Source organism: Canis aureus, chromosome 19 (genome assembly GCF_053574225.1).
Source record: "Canis aureus isolate CA01 chromosome 19, VMU_Caureus_v.1.0, whole genome shotgun sequence".
In the NCBI taxonomy this organism is placed as follows: domain Eukaryota; kingdom Metazoa; phylum Chordata; class Mammalia; order Carnivora; family Canidae; genus Canis; species Canis aureus.
In genome coordinates this window covers 49682757-49708900 of record NC_135629.1, presented here as the reverse complement: position 1 = coordinate 49708900, position 26144 = coordinate 49682757, and the positions used below count along the sequence as shown (strand labels likewise).

At 53.9% G+C, this 26144-nt stretch overlaps 1 protein-coding gene across 3 annotated transcripts in view; it reads right to left on the bottom strand.

The window, feature by feature from the left end:
* The window catches only part of RFX1 (regulatory factor X1), a 30970-nt gene extending 12075 nt beyond the window's left edge, over window positions 1-18895 (bottom strand). The window contains exons 1-9 of one of the 3 annotated variants that reach the window (XM_077859688.1): window positions 18751-18895; window positions 18106-18559; window positions 10541-10895; window positions 4158-4267; window positions 3845-3928; window positions 3101-3208; window positions 2054-2170; window positions 912-1007; window positions 114-512 (exon numbers count right to left, since the gene is read on the bottom strand). In XM_077859688.1, the coding sequence (XP_077715814.1) occupies window positions 114-512; window positions 912-1007; window positions 2054-2170; window positions 3101-3208; window positions 3845-3928; window positions 4158-4267; window positions 10541-10847 (1221 nt within the window). In that variant the 5' untranslated portion in view covers window positions 10848-10895; window positions 18106-18559; window positions 18751-18895. The remainder of the gene's footprint in view (window positions 1-113; window positions 513-911; window positions 1008-2053; window positions 2171-3100; window positions 3209-3844; window positions 3929-4157; window positions 4268-10540; window positions 10896-18105; window positions 18560-18750) is intronic. The other 2 variants (XM_077859687.1, XM_077859689.1) reach the window with 2 other exon arrangements.
* Between the last annotated feature and the right edge of the window lie 7249 nt (window positions 18896-26144).

Sequence of the window (26144 nt, the reverse complement as noted above, 5' to 3'; positions counted from 1 at the left end):
GGAGGTGGTAGTGGGTGGGGGTCTCCAGGGCCTGCGGGGCCGGGCACGGGCCGGGGCCGGCGGATCCCGCCCCCGCCCGCCCGATGCCCCCCGCCCGTACGTCCGCCACCTACTTTGAGGGCCGTGGCGGCCGTGCCGAACACTAGCACCTGGGGGACTCTCTGGATCCTGACCCTCTGGTCGGGGCTGGCTCGGGCCGGGAGCCCGGGCAGTGGCTCGAAGACCACTTTCTGCTGCGGCAGGAGCAGGTGCGGGGGCAGCACGCCCACCAGCTCCACCCACTGCTCGGCGCCCGGGCCCGCGCCCGGCTCGTAATGGGGCGGCGGCGGCTCGGGGCTGCCTAGCTGCGGGACCTCGCCGCTGCGCGCGGGCGGGAGCGGCGCCGGCGGCTCCGGGGCCAGCGCGCTCGGCCGGGGCCCGGGCGTGGGTGGCCGGGGCGGCGGCTCCGGCGGCGGCGTGGGCCGGGGCTCCTGCTGCTCTGCCTTCCTAGCGGGAAACTGACTGCCTGAGCTCTGGAGGACAAACAGAGACACTGGGGGGTCACCCGGGGCGGCCGCGGGCGGGGCTCCAGGCCTCCGCCGCCCACCGGGTCGCTGAGCTCAGGCAGCAACCCAACAGATCTCCCCCCCAGGTGGCTCAGGGAGGGGAGGATCCAGATCTCTCTCTTAGCAAACCTGGGCCCCTGAACTGCCAGGGGCGGGGGGTGGGGGGTGGGGGAGGGGATGCGCCAAGACCGAGTCTGCAGCTCACAGCCCCAAGTGGAGCCTGGAGCCCGGCTGGGGCCCTTGAGGACCCCCGCTCCCCTCCCTCCCTGCGCCCTGAGGGGCCCGCACCCCTCCCCAGCCCAGCCCAGCCCAGCCCGGGGCCCCAGTCCCGGGGTTTGCCCGGAGGCAGGTGGAGGAGACACGCACCTCTTGAGCCACGTGAACCGGCTGGAGCCCCTGCACTGTGAGCTGCTGCACAGGGCCGGCTTTGGGGGCCTGTGGAGTGGCTTGGACCACCGACCTCTGGGGAGGGAAAGGGAAAGTCAGACTCTGGTAACCGTGGGGCCCCAAAGAGGCTACCATTCTGCAGATTTTCCCTGCTGCCCTTCACCAAGTGCCTGTTAGATTCAACACCACGTTGACTTTGGGCTCAGCAAAGTGAGGCCCACCGGAAATGGCAGAACTGAAGCTGAACTTGGGCCTGAGTGAGGGAGTCCTTGCTGTCCTCCCCCCTACTCTACATGGGTTCCCCCACACCCCCACATCCTTGGTGCTGCAGGGATCCTGATCACCCTCAGGGCACACAGGGAAGGACACAAGCTGGGGGCAGGGGGTGGAGGATGGGGGTGCTGCGTGGTGGATTACACCTCAAACCCAGGCCTGGAGGGTCAGAGGGGTCTGTGGTACCCGGCAGGAACATCTGGGAATCCTTCAGGGTGAGGTTTCTGCTTTCTTTTGGGAGAAGAATCTATGGTTTTTATATGGTTTTCTGAGGGGTTTGGAACCCCGCAACTTGAGTGATAGCAACCAGGTGGCAGCCACCCCTTGCCATTTAAGCTGCTTCAGCTGCCATGACTGGCGACTGGCAGCTCAGATCAATAGCCTCCTCCCAGAGGCTGGCCATGGATTTGGAGGTTGGGCCTCCCCCAAGCTCCTTAAGGGTAAGCCAGGACTCGGCCTTGGGACTTCCTCCAGGCAACTGGGCCCAAAGAGGCCAGGACATTTCTGAGTTTCCAGCACCCGTACAGTGCCAGGTGCACTTCATATCATTTGCTGCTTTACACATAGAAAGCCACTCATGAAGACCACATTTCATCCCCCAGCAGCCCTGACCACCCTGCTCCTCTGGGCTCCTAGGGCAGAAGCATTATTTAGAGGAGGATGCTGAGTCTGGAGTGAGGTGGAAGCGCTTGCCAAAGGCCAGGGGTTGAGGGGCTGCTGAGGCTGTACCCCCATCTGCTGGGCTCCTGCAGACCTTCCCTGCCACAGCTCCCAGACAGTCAAGGAGGCTGCAGAGGCTGCCTGGCCAGGACCCCTTGCCCCAGCCACTGCCCGCCTTGGCCTGGCACCTCTTGGGTGACGGGGACACTCTGCTGAACACCATGGACTTGCAGCTGCTGCGGCACTGTGCCCGTGGGGGCCCCAGCCGTCTTGCTGGAGGAGCTGTTGGCTTGCACCGGTGACCGCTGCAAGGGAAGGAGACACGAGAATATGGTCTGGTTGCCCAGGCCCTGACAAAACCCTTTTCAGGAGGGCTCTCCCAAGGGCTATTTGGGGAGGGTGGCAGGCCACAGAGATCTCAACCTCCTATGCCACTAACTGGTCAAATTCCCTGAATTGGAATTGCAAGAGTCCCTGCCCCAGTCACTCCGAGGCAAAGCTGGGAGTCCAGCCCAGAGGCACTGGGGGGGGGGGGGGGGGGGGGCAGGGGCAGCCTCCCCAGTGCAGATGGCCTCAGCTCAGAGGCTGCCTGTGGCCTCCATAATCAGAGAGACTAATACCCCTGAGGTGAGGAGGGGGAGGTGAGGGAATCCCCACTTAACAGATGATGTGCTAAACCACCAGATGGGAAGGGACGTCCCAAGGCCACACAGCTGAGTGGTGGCACCAGGCACGACCCGGCCAGACTGGCTGCAGGTCCTCTGGGCCATGCTGCGGCACTTCATATCATTTGCTGCTTTACACATAGAAAACACTGGGCTCGGGAGGCTCTAGGGGCCTCGCCAGAGTTCCCCAGAAGAAATGGCTAAGCTGGGGAGGGGGGTCTGACCCCAAGCTCCTGATGCTACCAGCCATGCTCCCAGCCACCCATGGCCTGCCTGCCTCCAACACCCTCACTGATGTTTGGGGGGATCCTCAGAGCAGGGCCAGTGGCCTCCTTTCCTTCCTGGGATATGCAGCCCTGAAGTGGAGGCCCAGCTCCACCCAGGTGGAGGCTGCTTCTTCCTCCCAGAGCTGGACCCAGCTCACTGCCAGTGGGGCCATGAATCAGGCAGCCAAGCCACTCAACCCGGGCAGGAGAAAATGGGCTTGAGGAGTAGGGACCCCTCCAAGTATAGTCTGGGGGTAATGGGAAGAGAGAGACAGGGAGGTCAGCTGATGGGGCCACCACCTACCTCAGGGGGTGAGTGCACCTGCTGGGTGCCATGCACTGTCAGGGAAACCTGGCCACCCTTGCTGCCTGGGGCTGTGCTCTGCACCACCAGACGCTGTGTGGGGAGAGCCTAGAACCAGGAGGGAAAGGACCACAGTTCACTCACAGCAGCCTGTCTGTGGAGCCTGTCGGTTGCCATGAGCACCCGCTACCAGACCAGGAGATGTCCTAGTGCTGTGCCCCTGTTAGCTCACAGAACTGCCCCAACAGTCCCGGCACAGCCCTGCTACTAATTCCACTTCACAGGGGTGACAGAGAGACTCAGGACAGCAAAAGTGCTTGCCTAAGGTACTGGAATCAGTAAGTGGCAGAGCCACAGGGTCCTATGCTGAGCCCCACCACCCTGCCCACAGGCTGCCCAGGGGACAGACCATCACACGCTCACAGTCCCTGTGCTGGCTACAGGCTCTCAGCTCCCAACTGGCATTGGGTTCTCTGCTTTGAGACACTGGGGCTGGACCCGAAAGCTACCTTCCTTATTGCTACTCCTCAGTTCTGTCTACTAAGAAACTTGTATGGGTCATCCTTTTCCAATGGGCCCTGACTGCCATGGTCTCACTTGCTGGAGGCAGCAGGTGTGGGGAGAGGGGCCTGGTTGGAGCCTATGTCCTTGATGCTGGTAAGGACAAATCTGAGCAGGCCACAGGGAGTTGACTGTGTACCCTGGGGGAGGCTGTGAGGGCCAGGACGGGCATGGCAGGCTTACCTGCTGGGGTACTGGGATGTTGGTGAGCTGGAGGGGTGACACATGGCCCGGCTTGGCCTGCACACTTGTCTGGACCAGCAGACGCTGTAGGGGCAAGGAGTAAAAACCTGAGCCATGCCAGCTTCCCCAGTGAGGCCTGGCCCAGGTGGGTGGAGGGGTAGCTGAAGCAAGCATCTTGATAAGAACATGTGAGCAGATGGCTCTGACAGCAGGGCAGGAGTGGAGGCCACAGTGCCATGGCCACAGTCTCCACTGCCCCTCTCGTGTATCCTCCCAGCCCACCCTCCCCAGGGGAGGGGTATGTGTGTCCTACCTGCTGGGTGCCCTGCACCTGCTGGACCACCTGAGTGGGCACTCCGGTCTGGCTGGCTGTGGAGCCTGGGCTGGCCTCCGATACAGTCTCACTGGCCCGCATAGCGCCTTCTGTGAGGAGGGGTCACTGGGTCAGCTCTGCCTGCTGTCCCTGCCTCCACCCTGAGCCCAAGCCTGAACCCATCAGGATGGGACGATATTGCCTGAAGCTGATCCCTACCATCGCTGGGCCTCTCCAAGAATCCTGCCTGCCTCCTGGCCAGCCCTGACACTGCCCATTGAGGTGAGCCATAAGGACCTATGATCCTAGACGTGCAGAAGCAGCCCCACCCCACCTCTCCTCATCCCAAAACCAGACCAGAAGGGGTGAATGAGGAGGCAAGATGCACCAGAGGCCCGAAGGGCTAGATCCCTTCTCCCAACAGATAAGATTTGTGGACTTCCAGTGACTGGCCCCCTACCCTGGGGTCTCAGCAGCCCTAGAAGGACCAAAATGCTATGGCCACCTTCCTCCTGGGACCAAGATGACTCCTGGCTTCCCAGGAATGGAAGATAGTCAAAAGGGTGACCCTACAAGGCCCTGCCAGCCTGTGGCCCTCTCCTTCTCCACTGTCCCAGCCTCCCTGTCCTCAGTAGGTCGGGGGCAAGAGGGGGCTTGAAGTGGGCAGGCAGCTACTCACGCTGACAGGCAGCCGAGAAGAGGCAATTGTAGAACATGGTGCCCACCTGCCCCCACCCTGCCCCTGCCCCCGTCTATCTAGGAGAAACTGTTCTATACTCCTTACTCCTGGTCCACCTCTTTGGGAACAGCAGGGTGAGTGGGTGGCTTTATACCCACAACCTTGGGGAGCTAATCCCCCACCCCACCCCCAGGGATGCAGCTGTAGAGCTCCTCTGCTGCCCTCTTGGAATAAACACTGTCCTCCCAGTAGGCGTGGCCCAAGCAGAGCCTTCTCTGGGCTGGGGCCTTGCTATGAAGTCAGGAGGGAGGCTGGTACCCAGAGATTCTACCCGGCAGGCACATGTCAAGTTTCAAGCACATCTCACTGAGTGATTAACAAGGGAGCTGAGAAGGGGAGAGGCAAAGGGGGCAAGCCTCCAGAGTGGGGAGCTGGGCCTCAGCCATGTGGGGACACAGGGAGGGGGCCTGGCCAGGGCAGAAGGGCAGTTCCAGGTCGATGCAAGAACCCCAGGGACTAAGTCCTGGGCAGAGCTCATGAATGTGTTATGTGTTGGGTGTAGGGGAAGCAGTGGCCAGATGTGGAAGGTGGTGTTGTGGGGAGCCTCCCATTGGCCACATGTGGGACGGGCACTGGAGCAACCTCAGGCCTGCCTGGCCAGCTGCGTCTGCAGCCAATTCCAGGAGACATCATTTCCAACGTTTGGCTAGAATCTTCCTGGGCATCCACTTGGGCTTCCCTGAGCAGTGAAGGATGCAGCCCCCACTGAGATGGGCCCCCAGGAGAAACCTGAGAAAGCCCTTAGTCACGTGGGGGGCCCGGCACACCTGGGTGTCAGAGGGACGTGGGCAGCCAGGCCCATCCCAAGGAATGGCACCCAACCGAGGAGGCCTGTGACAGGTCTTGCCTAGTTCAGGGTGGGCAGTGAGTGAGTGGGGGGCTGGCCAGGAGGTTCAGATGAAAACACCACGGCTGATCTTTCAGTCAGTGGGACCCTAAGCAGCTGGGAGGCCTGGGGACCTGCTGAGATCAGGCCCCTGCCTGGGTGGGGGAAGCCCCAGGAAACAGTCTGCGATGGCAGGGACCCCCACATCCACCAGGCATGCCGGGGCTGTATCACGAGGATAAACAGGTGAGATTCCAGAGTCTACTGTCCGGATGAGGGGCTTCCCGTGTGTGGGTCCCTGTTTGCCTGCATGTGGCCCTCACTGAGTGTGTCTGGGAGAGCGGGGTGTTAAGTCTGAGAGCCTTTCCATCTGTCTGTCTGCCTCCTCCATTCTGGGCATGTGCCTGAGACCAGGGAAGGCCCTGCAGTCTCACGTCTGTAGTCAGGAAGTGGCAGCTGATTTCCTGTCCCTCGATCTGATGAGCGTCTCTTCCTCCCTGGGCCCTGCACTTCCCCATCGAGACCTACTCATGTCTCCAATACCACAAGCTATGAAGGGGAAGACTGAGGAAGCCCGAGAGGCTCCATTAGGATGAGCTGGGGCCCTACTCCTTGTGGACACCGGGCAGGGCCGTCTGGCTCCCTCCCTCCAGATCCTTTGCTCTAGGAGAGGACTTCAGTCGGGGGCTCCTGAGGTGGCTGGTGGGTCCTGGGTCCCTTGATCTTGGTTTCCCCATCTGTGCTGAGGATGCTGACAAACAGCCTCCCATCTTCCTCTCAGACACAAGTCTTCCTGGACTCCCTGGGACTCCAAGTGTGGGAGACGCAGGGAAGAAAGGCTGGCCGCTGCCGCTCCTTCAGCCCAGGCCTATCTGCTGTGGGCAGGCTTGGTTTCACCTTCCTGGGGGTGGCTGCCAGGGCCCACAGTGCCCTCCTCTTTCTACCTCGAGTTTGGGCAAGAGTCTGGTAGCCTGTGAGGACAGGGGCTTATGGGTCTACAAGGCTGTTGCTGAGCCTGGAAACTGAGCTTCTTTCCCATCACCTCCATAGACACTTAGGACAGAGCCTATAAGGACCGGGCTGGATGAGCTGCCTGTGGGGTTGTTCCCAGCTGGCTTTCAGCCTGGGCTCCAGGTTTGGGCCCAGGGCCCCTCCCTGTTTCCTTCCTGAGTCTCCCTGGGTCCCTGATCGGCTCAGATTGCTCTGGCTCCAGAGGAGTCCCAGGCATCTTGCCTTTTACTGGTGTCAGTTACCTCCCTTACCCCCGCCATGCCTGAGATGAGCTCAAGCGGCTCTAAGGCCACCTTTAGATGAAAAGGGATGCTAACCCATGAGAGAGTCATGGAGGAATGCTGGGAACTCACTACAGGGCCTGGGAGAGGGGTCAACAGAACAACAAGTGGAGTAAAAAGGTACAGCCAACCTCCTCTTCCTCAGAAAAATTCGAGGAAGCCCACCCAGTAACCCTCCAGGGGACAAGCTCACTGCCACCAGAACAAGGAGCAGTAGGGAAAAGAAAGTCCCCAGGACCCCTGTGAAAGACCATGAAGGTACCATCAGACCAAAGAAGGAATCCTGAAAGTCATACCAGCAGCCCACTCACTGCAGCACATAAGCACAGAGTAACCCCATGGTGATGGGGGAATTAGGGGGAGGCGGGAACAAAGGCCTCAACCTCTAAGCCCTGGGGACTCCCTGGAGTCCATGGACCAGGAAGAACTGGGGAGGCTGGGCGGAGAAAGGAATGTGCCGGGAGTTGGGGTGCTCTGGGGCCTGGAGCCATGTGCCCTTTCCAGAGGACCCTGGACCTCCCCACCACAGATCAGCCAAAGCCAGCACCCAAGAAGTCCATGGCCAATCAGATGTCCTGGAAGCTGACCAAAGTCCTCCAGCAGTGACAGGCGAGGCTTCCCACCTGCTCTCAGTTGCCCAGGGCTAACAGACCATGAGGGCTGTGACGGGTCAGCCCAGCCTTCACCTGGGTCTCATGCCACCAAGACTCAGTGGACAGAGCCCTGCCCTCAGAGATGAAGGGTTGGACATCATCATCATCATCATCACTTCAGGTGATAATGAACGTTAAGAAGAAAAATCAAGCAAAGTGAGGACACAGGGAGTAAGCAGTGGAGGTGGGGAGGTATGGGTGTCAGGGAGGTAGATCTGCACTGACACTAGAACACAAGGGACAAGTCACCAGGAGGTTTGGGATGGGAGTGCTCCAGGCAGAGGGCACTGCAAGTGCAAAGCCCTAGAAGCCAGACTGAGCCTTGTGGGTTTTGGAGCCGTGGGAAGGCCAGTAGGGCTGGAGCAGGTGTGGGAGGGGAGAGGGAAGACTGAGAGTAGGGGCTGGGAGGGGAGTTGGCAGGCCTCCCAGACCAGAGCTGAGAGGCTAGAAAATTGTCAGCAGGGGATACAGGAAGTGTGGAGCTTTTAAAGCCCTTCCCTTGTGGGAGGGGCCACAGGGGGCCACCTCTCGTCAGATGAGAAAGCCAAGGTCAGGGTGTCCCAGAGAGTGTCATCAGGGCCCCCTGCCTCAGAATCATCTGGGGTGGGTTGTGATGGGCTCCCTCCTGGTCTCTGTGCAGGTGGACTGTGACAGGTGAGGGCAGAGGCTGGGCCAGGATGGGGGCCGTGGTGGTGGGAGAGGTGGGGGGGGGCTGGGGTGGTTCTAGTAGCATTTAGGAGGTAGAGACGAGACGTCTGGCTCAAGGATAGGTAGGGTAGGAGTCCATGCTGAGCCAGGACCAGGGGTGGTATTTATTAGAATGAAGAAGTCTCAAAAGAGGATAGATTAGATGAGGGGAAAAATCCAGGGTTCTATTTGGCCATGCTGGCTTCAGGAGCCCACTCAGTCCTGAGTGGATGATCACAGGTGGCTGGGCTTCGGGGCCACAGCCCAGGGCATGGACCACAACATGGGCACACTGTTAGCACCAAGGTGGCAGTGAGAGCTGAGGTGCTGGACGAAGGTCAGCACCTCTCCTCCTCTGAAGGGGAGGAGAAGGAGGCAAAAATGGGATGGAGACCAGGGCAGGGGGCAGTTCTGGGAGGAAGGGGACCAGGTTGTCAGGCGCCTCCCAGGGACCCAGGAAAACAAATACCCGAAGTGACCCAGCAGGAGGACAAGACAGGGGACTCCAACTGGAGTGCTGGGCAGGGGAGGGCAGAGAGCAGCAGAAGAGAGAGCATGAGAGAAGGGAGGGTGGATCACTCAAGAAATTCTGATTTAAAAGGAAGTGAAGACATGGGCAGCAACTGGATACAGGAACTGGGATTTCTGATTAAAATGGAGCTATTAAAAATAATAATAAAAATAAAATAAAATGGAGCTATTTCATCTCTGCATGCTGGTGGGAAAGGTCTGCAAGAGAGGGATGCGATGAGGCCCTGGGACTCACAGAGCAGGTGGCTGCTGACGACTGGGGGATGTGGGGCTGGCTCAGGGGAAATGGGGTCCTTCTTGGTATGTGGTGGTGCCTGTCCGCAGTGAGGAAGGCAGTGGGGTCAAGGGTCAGGATGTCGGAGTGAGACAAGATGATGGAGGTGGGGTGGGCTTCTTGCAGGGTGGGGGGCATGCTGGTGAGAAAACCTAGCAGAATAGCTGGGCAGTGCTGGGAACCCACTGGAATGTGGGGCCTGGGAACCCTGGCCACGTCCATGGCTGGTACTCTCAGCATGGCTCTCACATGCCACCCCTCCAGACCAGTCCCTGGGGTAAAGAGTCACTACCCTGAGCCTCTGCAGGCCCCCACCCCCAGCCCTCTCTGGGGACCTCCACACCGCCAGGAGCCTAAAGGATGCTGCACAGGGCCCCAGCTACACCTGTTCTGGTCCCCTGGGGCCATGTCAGTTGCCACATACCACTCTTTATTGTCCTATCTTCCTAAGCCTAGTTTTGACCTGCCCCTTCCACAGCCTCCTAAGATGGCTTTTTGATTCCCGTCCCTTCCTTTACCACTCTGGAAAAACTGGGGTGGGGGGGTCACCACATTCTCCCCCCTCCACTGAGCACACTGGAAACCACTAATGATGCCCAGTCCTGGCCTGAGCTCCACGTTCTCAAGGGAATGACTGCCTGTCCTGACCCTCTGCTCCCAGTTCCTGCTGCTTGGCCCATCTCCATCATGGAGGGAAGTGGGGCGGGGGGAAAGATAGTCTGGGCAGGAATCACGACCTGAGCTTCCTGGTCATTTTCTCCATGGCCATAAGGGGAGAGAGACCACAGCGAGAAACAGGGGTCCTTGGCCACATGATCATGAAATTGCCTAATCAATGGCCTTCCTCGGCCCCCGGGACCTGCCAAAACCAAATCGTGGCACCTCCAGGAGGCCTCCCAGCTGACCTCCCTACGGTGCCTCCGTGAAAGCCTGGCGTGTATCCCCTGAGCTCATGAAACCATTACCAGCCCTTTACGGAAGAGGCAACAGGCAGGATGGCCGAGGGGCTGCTGAGAAACCAGGCTAGGCCCAGAGGGCAGTGGCCTGGTGCTCACCCTCCATCTCCAACAGATGTTTGCAAACTTTAAGCCCACCACCTAGTCCTTTCCTCAAGTGGCAGTTTACTTGGGGATAAAGAAAGAAACAGCCCTAAGAGCTGCCCTGATGGAAAGGAGTTTAGGTGGACAGAAGCCTCACTGCTTGGCCTGACTACTCCTGCCCCAGAAACAACCCCCAAGTCCTGCCCAGGAGCCCCAGCAAGTCTGAAAGCTGTCATGCTGGGGAGGGCATCACTGTGCTCCCCACATCCAGGATGCCCATTCCCCAAACTCCTCTCCAAGTCATTACAGAGCACCCTGGCTCCGAGCGCATGTCCACTTACCAGACACGGTGACCACGATGTACTGCTGGGACGCCGGGGACGGGGTGGGTGCGCCGGCCGGCTGTGAGGGCGTGGGGGTGGCCGGAAGCTCCGTCACATATTGTTTCTGGCTGCCTGGTGGCTGTGCCTGGGGCTGGGGGCTCTGCAACTCAGTGACATATTGGGGCTGGGGGGTAGCAGCGGTGGCAGGCGGCTGGGGGGGCTGGGGTGCCGCTGGTGGCGGCGGCGGTGGCTGGGGCTGGGCCTGTGGTGGCTGGGATGGTTGCGGGGCTGCCTGTAGCTCAGTAACGTACGCTGGTGTTGCCATGCCAACAGTGGGGAAAATGATAATAAATAAGGCTTTTTTTTTTTCTTTCTTGGGAAGAAGCAAAGGAGGGGGGAAACAGAAAAAAAAAAAAAAAAAAGAAGGAAAAACAAGAATTAATCTACAGGCAGAGGAAACCAGGGACAGTTCCTGGCTCCCTAGAGACACGTTTAGGTTCATCACTAACTTAATTAAATCCTGAGGCTGGTGGCCAGATACAACCAACCCATCACCGCACGGGGACTGGTTATGGACTGAGGCTGGTCTACGCCTCTTCCACTCATCCCTGTCCAGGACTCCTGCCTTCTTCCTTCCCAGTCCCTGGTGCCTTGAGGACCCCTGTGACAAAGGGGGGTGGGCGAGGGTAGGGTCTTGGGCCCTCGCCCAGAGACAAATGGCCCATTTCTGAGGGCTCCTGCAGACGGAGCACCATGCTCTCTACATTATTTCATCTTAAACTTTACAATAATCATGTCTGGGTTTGGGTTTGCTCTGGCAGATAAGGAGCTGAGGCTCGGAGAGGTTGAGAAACTTGCCCCAGGCACACAGCAGGCAGAGGCTGAACCCTGGGCATTCTGAGCACTTGAATAGTTGGCTAACTGCTGGAAGGCAAAGTCGGGGGGAAAGCCATCTCCCAGCCAGCCTGTCCCAGTTCCCTATATGCCTGCTATTTGGGCTCGGATTCTTGGCTGAGTATCATTCCCAGTGGGGTGCCAGACAAGGGAAAGGTGTTTGAGTCCAAAAAGCCCTTATTCGGAGAGCATATTGTGGTTACAGGGGCTTTCAGGCCCTTGAATGAACCTTAATGGGTGACGACACCACATGTGAGCTCATCACAGGAAGAGTACCCTTCTGAGTCCAGGGGGACTGGGGTGAGAGCAGGCCCTGGCCACAGGGCAGGCTCAGCAGGCACTGCTGACCTCAGAATGGGGCTGGCCCAACCAGGCGGAGGCAGCTTTTCAGGATGCTAAGCAGTCATGTTCCCTCTCCCAGGTAGTGGGCTAGGCACCCCGTCTGTCTTGCTCAGTCCTGTCCCTTCTGGCTCAGGGCTACCCTCTCTCAGCAAGTCCAGCCTCATCAGAAGATGAACAAATGGTTTTCCCGCTGCCCACACTAATGGGGGCCTTCCCCAGCTGCTGAGTATCTGAGGACAGCAGAGCAAACACTTGAGTGGTTAAGAGGAGAAGCTCCAGCCCCCCTACCTTCGTGACCCCTGCCTGACCCAGGGAAGTATTTGACTTTGACAGCCTGACACTCCAGGGCCCACTGGCCACTGAACCAGAGGCTATTCTGCGCTAACCCTGGAGCACCTGTGGGCCATCTCACGCCAACAGGCGGCCCTCCAGCCACTGGTGACTAAGTAGGATTTGCAAGGGGAAGGAGGGGGGAGAAACAACTGCTGCTGGTTAACCAGAAGCCCCAGGAGCCTCTGTTGTGATCACCTCTGCACCTCAGCCCCATGGCAGAGGAGCCATCATGGCCATTTCACAGATGAGTAAAACCCTGTGAAGGGTGCCCCACAACTGGTAAGAAGACAATTTGAACCCAGGTCTCTCTGACCTCTGGATGTAGGCTCTTAGCCCCCGGCCCTGCTCAGGAAGCCAGGCACAGGGCTCGTTTATTTCTCACAAATAGGGAAGATAACATCTTCCCCCTTTTTCAGAGGGAGAGACCTGAGCCCCACCCACAGAGATTAAACATCTGCCACACATTAGAAAAAGGCATCTGTCCCCCAGCCCCTGTGCTCCCAAACTCCTTCCTGCCAGCCTCAGAGGGGCTGCCATCTGGGGGCTCCTCATACCATTGCGTCCAAACTCTGGCCCAGTGCAGGAGCTTGAGTCACAGCAACTGATCTGTGTCCATCTGCCTGGTGTCAGCCCACCCCGACATGAACCTTGACCTGTCTCTTCATTCACAACCACGTTACTGACCTTCCCCTGGGACTCAAGTGTCCCCATCTGTGCCTGGGGATGGTGAGGACACCAATTCATAGGGCTGTCATAAGGCTCCAATGAGACAAGCCAGTAAGCGCTGAGACACGGAAGTCACTATTATCATTGTCACTGGACAAATAACCCTGCCAGGTGGAGACAGAGGAAAGGGGAAGGAGACACACACATTCCTCAGGCTCTTAGAAGGAGGTGCCCCAGGGATGCCTGGGTGGCTCGTGCTTGAGCGCCTGCCTTTGACTCAGGGTGTGATCCTGGAGTCCCGGGATGGAGTCCACATGGAGCCTGCTTCTCCCTCTGCCTGTGTCTCTGCCTCTCTCTCATTGTGTGTCTCGTGAATAAATAAACAAAATCTTTAAAAAAAGGGGGGGGGAGGTGCCCCAGTGTCTGCTGTTTGAGCTAACCCCACCTTGGGATGATTCTGAGTTCAATGGCCCTTGGGGAATTCTCTGAGAAACCCTGGCCTGGGCCTTGCTGGGGCCTAGCAGAGCTTGCTGTGGTGCCTACCACAAGGAATGGACGTTAAAAGCGCCACCCTTGCAGGTGCTTTCTCCTCCCTGAGGAGGAAGCCTGCCGGCCCCATCCCTTCCACTCAGGGGCAGGGGAAGGAGGCGACAGTAAAGGCTGAAAGGCCAAGCATGAAAAGGAGAAGGGGAGATTAGTAAAACAGTTAAACCCACTTCTCTATTGGAGGCCTTCCCAGCACTGTCCCTGTCAATCAGTCCCCAGGAAGGGCAATACCGGACAGCGAGTGTCCCACAATTACTCGGCCAGGGAGCCCTTTTCTTTCCATTTGTGGATGCCTAAGTCAAGCAGAGTTCTGCAGGGTGCTCTCTAGAGAGAAATAAGTCACAAATATTTAAACAGCATGAGATCCTTTCCTTTACAGAGCAGGGCACACAAGACAAGGGAATCGCTCAGCAAATCTGTTCCTTGGCAATGAAACTGCCAAGAAAAGTGCCAATGGCTGCACCTATCTTCAAAGCCAATAGCTGTTTTGGAAGAATGTTTGAATCAATCGCTTTAGATCAGAGGCTGGCAAACTTTTACAAAGGGCCACAGCCAATATTTTTGCCTTTGTGGGCAGACAGCCTCGGTTGCAACTACTCAGCTCACCACTGTGGTGTGAAAGCAGCCATAGATAACATGTAAACAAATGAGTGTGGTTTGTGCTAATAAAACTTTATTTATAGACACCTAGATTTGAATTTCATATGGTATCACATGTCCTGAAATTTTACTCAGACCACAAAATATTCTTGTAATTCTTTTCCCCAATCATTTAAAAGTGCAAAAATCATGCTTAGTTCACAGGCCACACAAAACCAGATGGCAACCCCTGTCTGCTGACCTCTGTCTTGGATGGAGATTCTATAATCAAATGGTTTACATCTTGGAACAAGCCCTCCTAAAGAAATAGAAAGAAAACTCCCTTTCCTCACCTGTAGAATGGCTTCAATAAGGAATTTGTAGAAGAACAGGGAAATTAGATCTAAAGATGTGGGTTTCCTTCATCCTCTACATTCAAGTGAGTCTAAGATTGCTCAATGATTTCTTCAAAATAGATCCTAAGGCTGGATACTTCTCTTCACCTTCATCAACACCCTCCTACACTGAGCTGTCTTCATCTCTTGCTTGGACCCCTGCAACACCCTCTTTATTAGCTCCTAGCTCCACGTTTGCCTCTATAGTCTTTAGGATTCTTTGAAAACACAAATCCTATCTTGTCACTCCTCTTTTCAGAAGGCTCGACGGCTCTTATGACAGAGACAAAATAAAATCCAGAGCCCTTCCCAAGCATCATGGGGCCTTGAGGTCCTTCCTATCTCACTTTGAATGTTCTAGTCAAACTGGCTCTTGCTCCTAGAATGCTCCAGGCCTCCTGCCTCAGGACCTTTGCACCAGAGTCTTCCACCTGACTGACACACTCACCTCACCTCTGCCCCATTCTACAGTGCTGGCTGCTTCTTATCATTCAGGTCTCAACTTCTATGTCACCACCTTGGGTCTCAGGTGTGCTCCCCTCTCCCACCCCCAAGCACTCTGAAACACAGACTCCTTTTTTTTTTTTTTAAGATTTATTTATTTATGATAGACATAGAGAGAGAGAGAGAGAGAGAGGCAGAGACACAAGCAGAGGGAGAAACAGGCTCCATGCCGAGAGCCCGACGTGGGACTCGATCCCAGGACTCCAGGATCGCGCCCTGGGCCAAAGGCAGGCGCCAAACCGCTGAGCCACCCAGGGATCCCCTGAAGCACAGACTCCTGTTTTATTTTCTTCCTGGCCCTGTATTTCTTTGTTTGTCTGCTCTCTTATTCACAGTTTTCTTTCTCTCCATGGCCAGAAATGCAAGCTCCCCCAGGTCGGAGACCTGGCCTGCCCTACCCATCACTGCATCTCCAGCTCTTTATAACACTGACGGGCACATGGTGGGGGACTCAAGTTTTATTGTCAAAAAAGTATCTACACGCCAGGAGCATACTGCTAGTGTCTGTCAAAGGCCGGTTTGAATCTACCAATTGACAAACCCTTGTGAACACATTCCAGCCTCCTGCCTCCTGCCTCTGCCAGCAACAGGCTTATGCAGCAGCAGTAGTAGGTAATGCCCCCTGGTCATTACAGAATGGGCTTCCCAGCTCAAGAAGAGCATTATGCATTGTGCAGCTGCTATCTGCAGGCTGCAACCCTGGGGGAGCCTCCCTGGACCACCCCTGAGACGTTGAGCTGTGTATGGGGAGGGAAGGGCAAAGACTTCAGCTCTAGAGACACCATTCCCACGACACCCACATCCCTGGCTCACCCAGCTGCCTCCTGGAAGCCTTGGGGCTGAGTCTGGGCGCAGGCCCAGGAGAATTTAGCTTTTTGGCTACTCTCCTAAAGCGGCAGAAAGGCTCTTCAGGAGCAAGGCAAATGACACTTTCTCACTAGAAACTGGAGTCCTGGTATCCAGCTTCCTGGGATCTCTCTCTCATCTCTGTCATCAGCCCACACAGCCCAGCAAGTGAGTCAACCTTTAAAGCCACTAGGCTCTCACCCAATTCAAAATGATAAAAATAAATGCAAGTGGTGTAATTCAGAGAGCTGAGCAGGAAGGGCCAATCATGAGAATGGCAGTGGTAGCTAACAGAGTTTGAGCAATTACTATGTATCTGATACTCAACATGCATTCCTTTATGGAATCCATAACACAGTAATATGAGCTTAAAATTATTACCAGTGATCACTGTCCCTAGCTTAGATAAAAGGAAATTGAGGTCCATAAAAGTAAAATAACTTATCCAAGGGCACACAGCTAGAAAGCAGGTGATTGTTTCCAAAAGCAAACCAAAAAAAACCCCAAAAAAACAAAAAACAAAAGCAAACCAAACCAGTGCCCTCTACCCTTGTCAAAAGATCCTTCTGGGCTTGGACCCTTCAAATATAAAAGTTATGGGGCAAGAGGCGGGTGAGGGTGGGGACAAGCAGTTAACAAAGCTAGTTGAGGGACACCTGGGCGGCCCAGGGGTTGAGCATCTGCTTTGGGCTCAGGTCATGACCCTGGAGTCCCAGGATCAAGTCCCACATGGGGCTCCCTGCAGGAAGCCTTCTTCTCCCTCTGCCTGTGTCTCTGCCTCTGTATCTCTGGTAAAAAAATAAATAAATCTGAAAAAAAAAAAAAAAAGCTAGTTGATTGGTAACATCACCTTCTGCTCAAAGTCTGCCTTTCCAACAGGTGGTGGTGACCTTTCAGGCAGGCTTGGTATTTCCAGGTTTGTACAGAAAACTAATCCCCACCCTTCCTAACTTTCAAAGGGGTCCTGCCACCTCTCAAAGAGGACTCAGTCTAGAAAAGAGTCCCTGGAGAAGTGAGGCCCGCCCCACCCCGCAAATTCTTGAGGGAAAGCTTTAGCAGAGCCTGAAATGATCCTTCTTGAAGTTTATTGATTTTAAAGGAAAACGGCTGCAGTTTGCACACCACCACTCTGCTCTGCTGATGCCAAGCTCCAAAGCAAGACAGAGAATAAGCAAAGTGGACTTGGCCCAGCTGGCTGTTTGAAAAAAATAAGTTCTCCAGCAAGCTGGCAGATCCTGTTGCCCAGCAAAGCGGTCGCTCACATTCTCCTGTAACAAACATGGAACACTTCCCTTTCCCTCTGATCTTCATGTAGCGCTCCTGCCCACGTGGCTCTGGAGCCTGGTACCTCCTCAGTGACATGTGACCCAGTTGACACCAACTTGATTGACACAAAAACATGTGTCTGGCCAAGAGAAGCAGCTTAAGAAATCTAAGAAACTTCCTCGGGCGCCATTTGCTTCCCATGCCCAGAAAGGGAGACCTTTATGGGCAGAATGGTTAGAAATCATCCCCACTCCAAAAACAAGTCTCTGCCCAGGGATAACACTAGGTCTAAGAGCAGCCGCCAGAGAAGCAATCACGTTTCTGTTCTTCTGTCTCAGTCACCCAAGATCACTCCTCCCTGCCGTCGGCTCCGATTTCTGCAAACCAAATCCTCCCGGCTAAAGCCATACTCCCAGTCCACAGCTTCGCCATGAAACTTTGCTTCTCTTTGCCTTCTCTCAGGGAGAAGAAGACAGATTTAGGAGCAGACAGCAGTGCTGAAATCAAGATTAGCTAACAGTTCCATCAAACCACATTCAAAAACAGGACATGGGGTAAAAGTTCAAAGATGAACCCTAGAGAAAGTCCTGAAAGGAGTCAAAGGAGTCCCTGAAATGCAGAAAAGGGACGATGGCAAGAATTCTCCCCACTTTACAGGATGGAAAACTGAGGCCTCAGATGTGGCAGATACTGTGTACTAGGAATGACCTGGGCGGGGGCGGGGGGGCAGGGCGGTTTCTAAAGCGACGCGGCACAGGTGGCCTCCCATCTCTGGGATGCGGTAAGGCCCCGGCGGCAGCCGCCGCACCCGGTTCTCCCTCGCACCCGCCGGCCCCGCCCACACCTTACGACCTGGCCCCGCCCACTCACCTCGGCCCCGCCTCGCCCCTCCCTCGCTGCCATTGGCCCAGCCTCCCCAGGCCCGCCTCTCCGCACCTCCCAACATATAAAAGCCCCCCGCCCCGTCCGGCCGACCTCCACTCGCCGCCGGCCTGCTAGCGCCCGCCCCTCGCGGGGGCTGGGCCCCGGACCCCAGGGCGGGTGGTGTCGCCCCAGCCGGGCCCCGGCCCCCTCCCCCACGGCCCCGACAGTCGCCGCCGCCATTTTGATCGCCCGCCCCTTCCCCCCGGACTATGATTACAGCGACACCCGCCGCCCGGGCCCCGTCGCCCTCCCTGGCCCGGCCAGCCACCCCGGGGCCGCCCCGGTTACCTCGGCTTCTTCCTACTTGTGTCCGCAGAAGGGCTTTCCAGAGGTCTCGGAGGCGATGTTGGGAGGGGGACGGAACGTGCCGGGGTCCCCGGGCCAGGCAGGGGGGGGTGGGGGTGGGGGTCGGCCGGGCGGTTGTTGTTGTTGACTCGCGTTGCCGGGTTGCTTGGTCGCCACGACTACCGTGGCTATGGCGCCTCCGTTTCCCTCACCGGGGCAACTGTTGCTACCCACCCTACACACGTCACGGGCGGGGGCGGAGTCCCGGGTGATTGGCGGCGCCGGGAGCAGTGATTGGACGGCGCTAGGTCCTGCTGCGAAGCTATTGGTCCGAAGTCACGCTTTTCAACACCTCCTCGACTTCTCGGCGCTCTGATTCATCGCTATGCATGTCCATCAAAGGAAACTGAGCCCTCAGAGGCAGAAGAACCCGTCACTCCCGCAAGGAAGCGGCCGCCTAAGAATAAAGGGGTGGGGTCTGTGAGGTCGGGATTGGTTTGCGGCTGTAAAACCTGCCTTTTGGTTCAGCTACAGGGACGTCAATCTATTCCAAAGGTTTGCCGCGCTCTCTGGCTGGGGGCCGTGCGCATGCGAGGAGCAAGGGCAGCTGGGAACGGTAGTCCGCTCTGCGTACTTCAAACGCCTTACCAACTATAAAAGGCGAGGAAGGAAAGCTCTCTTCCTTCAGACTTCTCCCTTCCCCAGTGGGTCGGTTCCTGCCCTCGCGCGCTTACGTCACGGGAGGAATGCGGTGACGTGCACTGCTCGTCTGTGACGTCGGCGGCGGGGGCCGGGCTAGGGGGTTCGATGACGTCACTGGGCGCTCTTTTCCCCCTACCCCCACTGCCCTCCGATGGTGGGATGGTCTAGGGGAGCCAGGTGGAGTTCGATTCCTGGCTCCTCTACCCGGAGCAAACTTCCCCCGCCACCAACCCCCATCCCCGCCACCTCTGCGTAGACGCGGCCTCCGCGCCAGCTCCCGCCTCCCCGCCCTGTTGGGCAGGGAAAGGTCACTGCTGCCGGGACGGCCGCGGCTATCTCGCTCCCGCAGGCGGCGCGGACGGCCCTGGGAAAGGTCTCCCGCCGGCGGACTTAATTAGAGGCTTCTACCGCGGGCGATAAGCAAAGGTCGGCGCCCAGCCCCTCCCGGGGGAGCTCGGGCTGCTCCGCTGGGCTCCACACCGTCCCCCTCCCACTCCCCCCAGCCCCGCCACAGAGCATTCCCCCCTCACCGTCCTGCTTGCCTCAGTTTCCCCAGGGGACAAGAGACAGAAGCGGGTCAGGATTAGGGTGAGCGCACCTCGGGCGCCAAAACTCGATCATCAGGATAAATGACATTCTAATATTTTTTCCAATATTTTTTAAGTGTCAAAATTAATGGGAAAAAGATAAATCCGTGATAAGCAAAATGCCAAAATGTTAAAGATAGGACCCGCCAGGATTTGGGATTAAGGTGAGGTGAGTCAGGCAAGCACAGGATCGGAACTTTTACTTTTTTGAAAATATTTTGATCATGGAAGTTTTTGCATTAATTTTGACTTTTCAAAATATATTAGTTATCATAATAAGTGAATGTTTTGGCACCCCGTTCCTTAAATATTGCGCCCCAGTCTCCACTAGAGACAGGACAATAAACGCAAAGGCTCAGAGCCCATGGTTCTAATTCCACTTCTGCTGTGTGACAGTGAGACAAAATGGCTCTAGCTCTGAGCTGCTGTTTCCTAGTTCAACCAATTTCACACTTCTTGTGTGCAAGGCCCAGGATGTAAAAATAAAGCAGACAAATCCTCAGATTTTGCATTCTACTAGGGGAGATGCAATTATTAGTGAAGGTAATGCATGAGATAAGCTTTTAAGGGCTGTGAGAGCAATATAAGAGGGTGTGGGGGAGGAGAGAGAAGGTGCTGTAGCCTCTGTCACCTGAGGAGGGTTCATGCAAACAGAGCCTGAGTGGTGAGAAGAAGCAGGCCCCATAAAACCCAGGTGGAGGGAACTGCAGAGGCAAAGGCCAGGCGGGGAAGGAACAAACATCTGGCTGGGGCAGAATGAGCAAAGAGGGAAGTGGCAGGAGGTGAGCCAGAGAAGTACAGGTAGCCAGATGATTCCTCAGAAATCCTCCCAACAAACCAGCAAAGTGGAATATTCCCCCAACTAGACAGGTAAGCAAACAATCTCAGGTGGAAGTAACTCCCTCGGGATCACACAACTGGAGTCAGCAGAGCCCAGAAAGCCTGTCTCCTTTTTTGGGACTTCCCATTGTGCCTTGATGCCCCTGGATATGACCCTCGATGGAAGAAGAAAAGTAGCATCAGTCCTGATCTTTGGAAATGCCGGCTGAGCCCCAGCCCTGACAAGTCCCCCCAAGAATTAATGAGACTTCCAGGTCTAAGTTGCCCAGGATAAATCCCAGCTGGCAGAGCAAGTCACTCAGACCCTGCAGCTGCTTCTGAGAGACAGGCGGAGGTCTCAGGACTAACCCTGTGGGCAATGGGCAGGGGACTAGAAGCCTTATTTGCACCTCTCACCCATTTCCCCGCCTTCCTGACATCTCTCAGCCCCAAGATGGGCACAGCCAAGCCTGGAAATCACTTCTTCAATCACAAATATTCATTATAAGACTTTGTGGCAGGGAAGGTGTGGGCTAGAATTGTTCTTTTTTTTTTTTTTTTTTTTTTTTTTTTAGAGTTTATTTATTTATTCATGAGAGACACAGAGAGAGAGGCAGAGACACAGGCAGAGGGAGAAGCAGGGTTCATGCAGGAAGCCTGACGCAGGACCCAATCCCGGGGCCCTGGGATCACGCTCCGAGCCAAAGGTAGACACTCAACCACTAAGCCACCCAGGCGTCCCTAGAATTGTTCTTTAAAAAAAATTTTTTTTAAATATTCATGAAAGCCACACAGAGGCAGAGACATAGGCAGAGGGAGAAGCAGACTCCCCGCAGGAAGCCTGATGCAGGACCCAAACCCAGGACCCTGGGATCACAACCTGAGCCAAAGGCAGACGCTCAACCACTGAGCCACCCAGGTGCCCCGTTCTATTTTTTTTTTTTTATAGTAGTTGCATGGGTATATGGAAATAAAGATTCCCTTAGCTCTCCATTCAAAATCTATGCACTTGGGGCACCTAGGTGGTTCCATCTGTTAAGCATCCAACTCTTGATTTTGGCTCAAGTCATGATCTCAGGGTTGTGGGATCCAGTTCTGTGTCAGACTGCGTTCAATGTCTACTTGGGATTCTCTCTCTCTCTCTCTCTCTCCCTCTGCCCCTCCCCTTGCTTGCTCTCTATAAATAAATAAATATCATTTAAAAAAATCTGTGGGAGCACCTGGGTGGCTCAATCAGTTGAGCATCTGACTCTTGATTTCAGCTCAGGTCACGATCTCAGGGTCATGAGATCGGGTTCTGTGTCAGACTCCACTCAGCGTGGAATCTGCCTGCCCCTCACTCTCTGCTCCTTCCCCTGCTCACGCTCTCAAGTAAATAAATGAAAATAAAATCTTAAAAAAAAATCTGTGCACTTTATATATGTTATGCTCCAATTTGAAAGTTAAAAACATATACATACATTATACCATTGGAAGCAGCTCTTGACCAATTCCTTTCTGAAACATTGGTAATTAAAAGTAAGGAATTAAGGATCGTCTTGCCTCCCCAGTATTAGCTGTAGTGGTCACTAAACAGTCCAAGAAGAATGCCAGCTTAAAAATTTAGGAGGAGAGGGGATCCCTGGGTGGCGCAGCGGTTTGGCGCCTGCCTTTGGCCCAGGGCGCGATCCTGGAGACCCGGGATCGAGTCCCACGTCGGGCTCCCGGTGCATGGAGCCTGCTTCTCCCTCTGCCTGTGTCTCTGCCTCTCTCTCTCTCACTGTGTGCCTATCATAAATAAATAAAATTAAATTAAATTAAAAAAAAAATTAGGAGGAGGGCAGCCCCGGTGGTGCAGCGGTTTGGTGCCGCTTACAGCCTGGGGTATGATCCTGGAGACCTGGGATGGAGTCCCACATCAGCCTCCCCGCATGGAGCCTGCTTTTCCCTCTGTCTGTGTCTCTGCCTCTCTCTGTGTCTATGAATAAACAAATAAAATCTTAAAAAAAAATTTAGGAGGAATGGCAGAATGAGAAAAATCGCCATTTTGCAAAAGCCAAGGATATAATTGGTTTGGGCAGTGATCATCAATAGGCATTATAAAGCATCAAGTGAAAGGATGATGGGGAAGAAAATATTCACAGGGTGTTGGATGGCTCACTGGGTATTGGGGAGTGGACCTCATCGTGGAGGCCAGACTATCATCAGCCTTAGCTGCAGTGAAGCTCAGTGTCACAGTAAAGGGACCTGTGGCCTCATTAGTTCACAGCTTCCCCTATGACACATCTTGCCAAAATGTTAAACCTGACTCATTAAGTCTCTCCACCTAACATCCAGTTGGCAGAAAGTGGAAAGAGAAGAGAGAGAAATTAAACGACAACAGCAGGGGCACCTGGATGGCATAGTCGATTGAGTGTCTGACTCTTGGTTTTGGCTCAAGTTGTGGTCTCAGGGTCCTGGGATCAAGTCACATGTCTGACTCTGTGCTCAGGAGGGAATCTGCTTGAGATTCTTCCTCCCTCTCCATCTGCCCTTCCCTGCCCCCCCTAAAATAAGTAAAATCTTAAAAAAAAAAAAAAAAAAAGAAAAAGACAACATCAGGAAGCAACAGACAAATTCAGGGGTGGCGTGTGTTACAGGACGACTGTCCCTGTCTCTTCAAGTCAGTCCTGGAAAAAAAAGAGTGGGGACTTTTCTAAGACCAAATTGTTCTTTGTGGCAGGGGGCTGCCCTGTGCATTAGAACATATTGAGCATATAGATGCCAGTAGCACCGTCCCTCCCCAGGTATGACAACCAAAGATGTCTCTAGAGAGAGCCAGGGATCCCTGGGTGGCACAGCGGTTTGGCGCCTGCCTTTGGCCCAGGGCGCGATCCTGGAGACCCGGGATCGAGTCCCACGTCGGGCTCCCCGTGCATGGAGCCTGCTTCTCCCTCTGCCTATGTCTCTGCCTCTCTCTCTCTGTGTGTGACTATCATAAATAAAATAAAATAAAAAATTGCTTTATAGAGAGAGCCAAATGTCCTTGGAGATGCTATCCTAGAGGATGGTACAGCAACTGACAGAAGGACATGAGGTTCCCAGCAAGAGACAGACATTCTGTCTTACTTAAGCCAGTTATTGGGTCTCTGCTAAACTGAGAGAACTGTGACTTGGTAAATTCTGTTCCACGTTTTTATATTCATTGAAAGTTTCACATCAGGTAAGGATGCTCATTGAAGTGGGAAGCTGGAGGCAATGTAGGTGTCCATCTTTCTAGAAAGATGAAATCAGAAGGCTGCATGTTATAAATACTAAGCCAACAGTGAAAACAAAGTAGCTCTTAAGAAACGGAGTGCTAATGGGGTGAAATCCAGACACATCATAGCATTTTAAAATATAGCAACCTTGCTCCTGATCCAAGCAGCAAAGGAAAGAGATCTCCATGGAATTTTGCTAAAAGGTAGAAAAAAAGAAGTTTAAAACTATCTACTAATGTGCCAGGTAGTGAGAGTCTGACACTTGGTTCATTGAGATGCAAACAAGGTATCTTCCTGTTACACTGGCAAATCATCATAGAAGCTGGTGCGTTTCTGCTTATTATATATGAAGCGTTATGAATGATTAGCAGGCTAGGGTTGTTGGTTTTTTTTTAAGATTTTAATTTGTTCATGAGAAATAGAGAGAGGCAGAGACACAGGCAGAGGGAGAAGCAGGCTCCATGCAAGGAGCCTGATGTGGGACTCGAACCTGGAAATCCGGGATCACGCCCTAAGCCAAAGGCAGGCACTCAACCGCTGAGCCACTCAGGCATCCCTGGGGGATTTTATTTATTTATTCATGAAAGACACACAGAGAGAAGCAGAGACATAGGCAGAGGGAGATAAAGGCTTCCCATGGGGAGCCCGATGTAGGACTCAATTCCAGGACCCCAGGATCACGACCTGAGCCAAAGGCAGATGCTCAACAACTGAGCCACCCAGGTGCCCCTCTTTAAATGTATTGTTGAATCCAGTTCACTAATATTTTGCTGAGGATTTTTGCACCCATGTTCATCAGGGATATTGACCTGTAATTTTCAATGTGGCTATTAAAAGTAAAAGCAACTAAAATAAAATACAATGAACTAGTTAGTTCTTCTTTTCTCCTGAACACATTTCAAGTACTCAATAGCCACATATAGCCAGTGGCTACCATGTTGGAAAGCAAAGATATAGAACACTTCCACCATTGTAGAAAGTTCTGTTGGCCTGGGCTGCTCTAAATCAACTTTGAAAAGACATTTCAGAGACTCAGGAAAATTTGAATATGTGTTTGGTGTAAGATGATATTTGTCATTGTGTAAATGTCCTTATTTTTCTAAAGGCATCCTATAGTATTTAGAGATGAAAAATGATGTCAATAAGGTTTAATGAGATAGTGTGTTTAAAGCACCTAGCACAGGGCAGCCCTGGTGGCACAGCGGTTTAGCACCGCCTGCAGCTCAGGGTGTGATCCTGGAGACCCTGGATCGAGTCCCACGTCAGGCTCTCTGCATGGAGCCTGCTTCTCCCTCTGCCTGTGTCTCTGCCTCTCTCTCTCTCTCTGTGTGTGTGTCTCTATGAATAAATAAATAAAATCTTTAATAAAAAAAATAAAGCACCTAGCACAAAACCAGACACTCATCAAATCCTTAATAAATGTTAGTGTTAATTTAAAAGTTTGGAGAAATGGCAAATTGGGAAAAAATATTTACAACTCATTTTACAATAGTAAATCTCCATATATAAAGAACTCCTAGAAATCAAGAAGAAAAACATCAACAACCCAAAAAATAATGAGCAATGAAAGTGGCCAGAGAGCAAAGAGAAAACTATAATAGCTCTGAAATGCATGGAATATGCTGCACTGCACTTATGGAAGGGAAATACAAATCTTCTCTTCTCTGAGATTCCATTTTTCACTTGTTATATTGGCAAAAATCCAAAGGTTGATATACTCCATTGGTGAGGCTATAGAGAAACAGAACTCATTAGTTGCTGCAGGGAATGTGAATTTATCCAGCCTCCAAAGGGAAAATTTGGAGATATCTATAAAAAGCACGGATGCGCAAGGGCACCTGGATGGCTCAGTTGGTTAAGTGTTGGACTCTTGATTTTGGCTCAAGTCATGATCTCAGCGTCTTGAGGCTGAGTCACATCTTGGGCTCCAAGCTCAGAAGGGAGTCTGCTTAAGTATCTCTCTCTCCCTCTGCCCCTCCCCCTGCTCTCTCTCTCTTAAACAAACCTTTTTTAAAAAAGTCACAAATGAAAAAAATAAAAATAAAAAATAAATTAAAAATAAAGTCACAAATGCACATATTCTTCAATCCAGAAATCTCACTTTGGCGAATTTTTCTTAGTATATGTGCTGCTGAAGCGAGCACTGGGGAATTTTTCTACTGATACATGTGATGTATGTGAAATGGCGTTTCTACAAGGCTTTTCACTGCAATCTTAGCTTAAAAACAAATGTATGAAAAAATGTCTGTCTCTGGGAGTGAACAGCAGAATACCATGCAACTGTAGAAAAATAACAGGGTGTATGAAGAGAGTTTCATTTATCTTTTTTGGGGGAGAGGAGCAGAGGAAGAAGAAGAGAGAGAATCTTAAGCAGGCTCCACACCCACCATAGAGCCTGATGCCAGGCCCCATCTCACGACCCTGAGACCATGACTTAAGTTGAAATCAAGAGTCGGATGCTTAACCAACTGAGCCTCCCAGGTGCCCAGGATTTAATTTTATTTGTTTTTTAAAGATTTCATAAAAAAAAAAAAAGATCATTTATTTATTCATGAGACACACACCGAGAGGCAGAGACACAGGCAGAGGGAGAAGCAGACTCCCTGCAGGGAGCCTGATGTGGGATTCGATCCCAGGACCCTGGGATCATGCCCTGAGTCAAAGGCAGATGCCCAACTGAGCCACCCAGGTGTCCCCTGAAGAAGATTTTAATAAG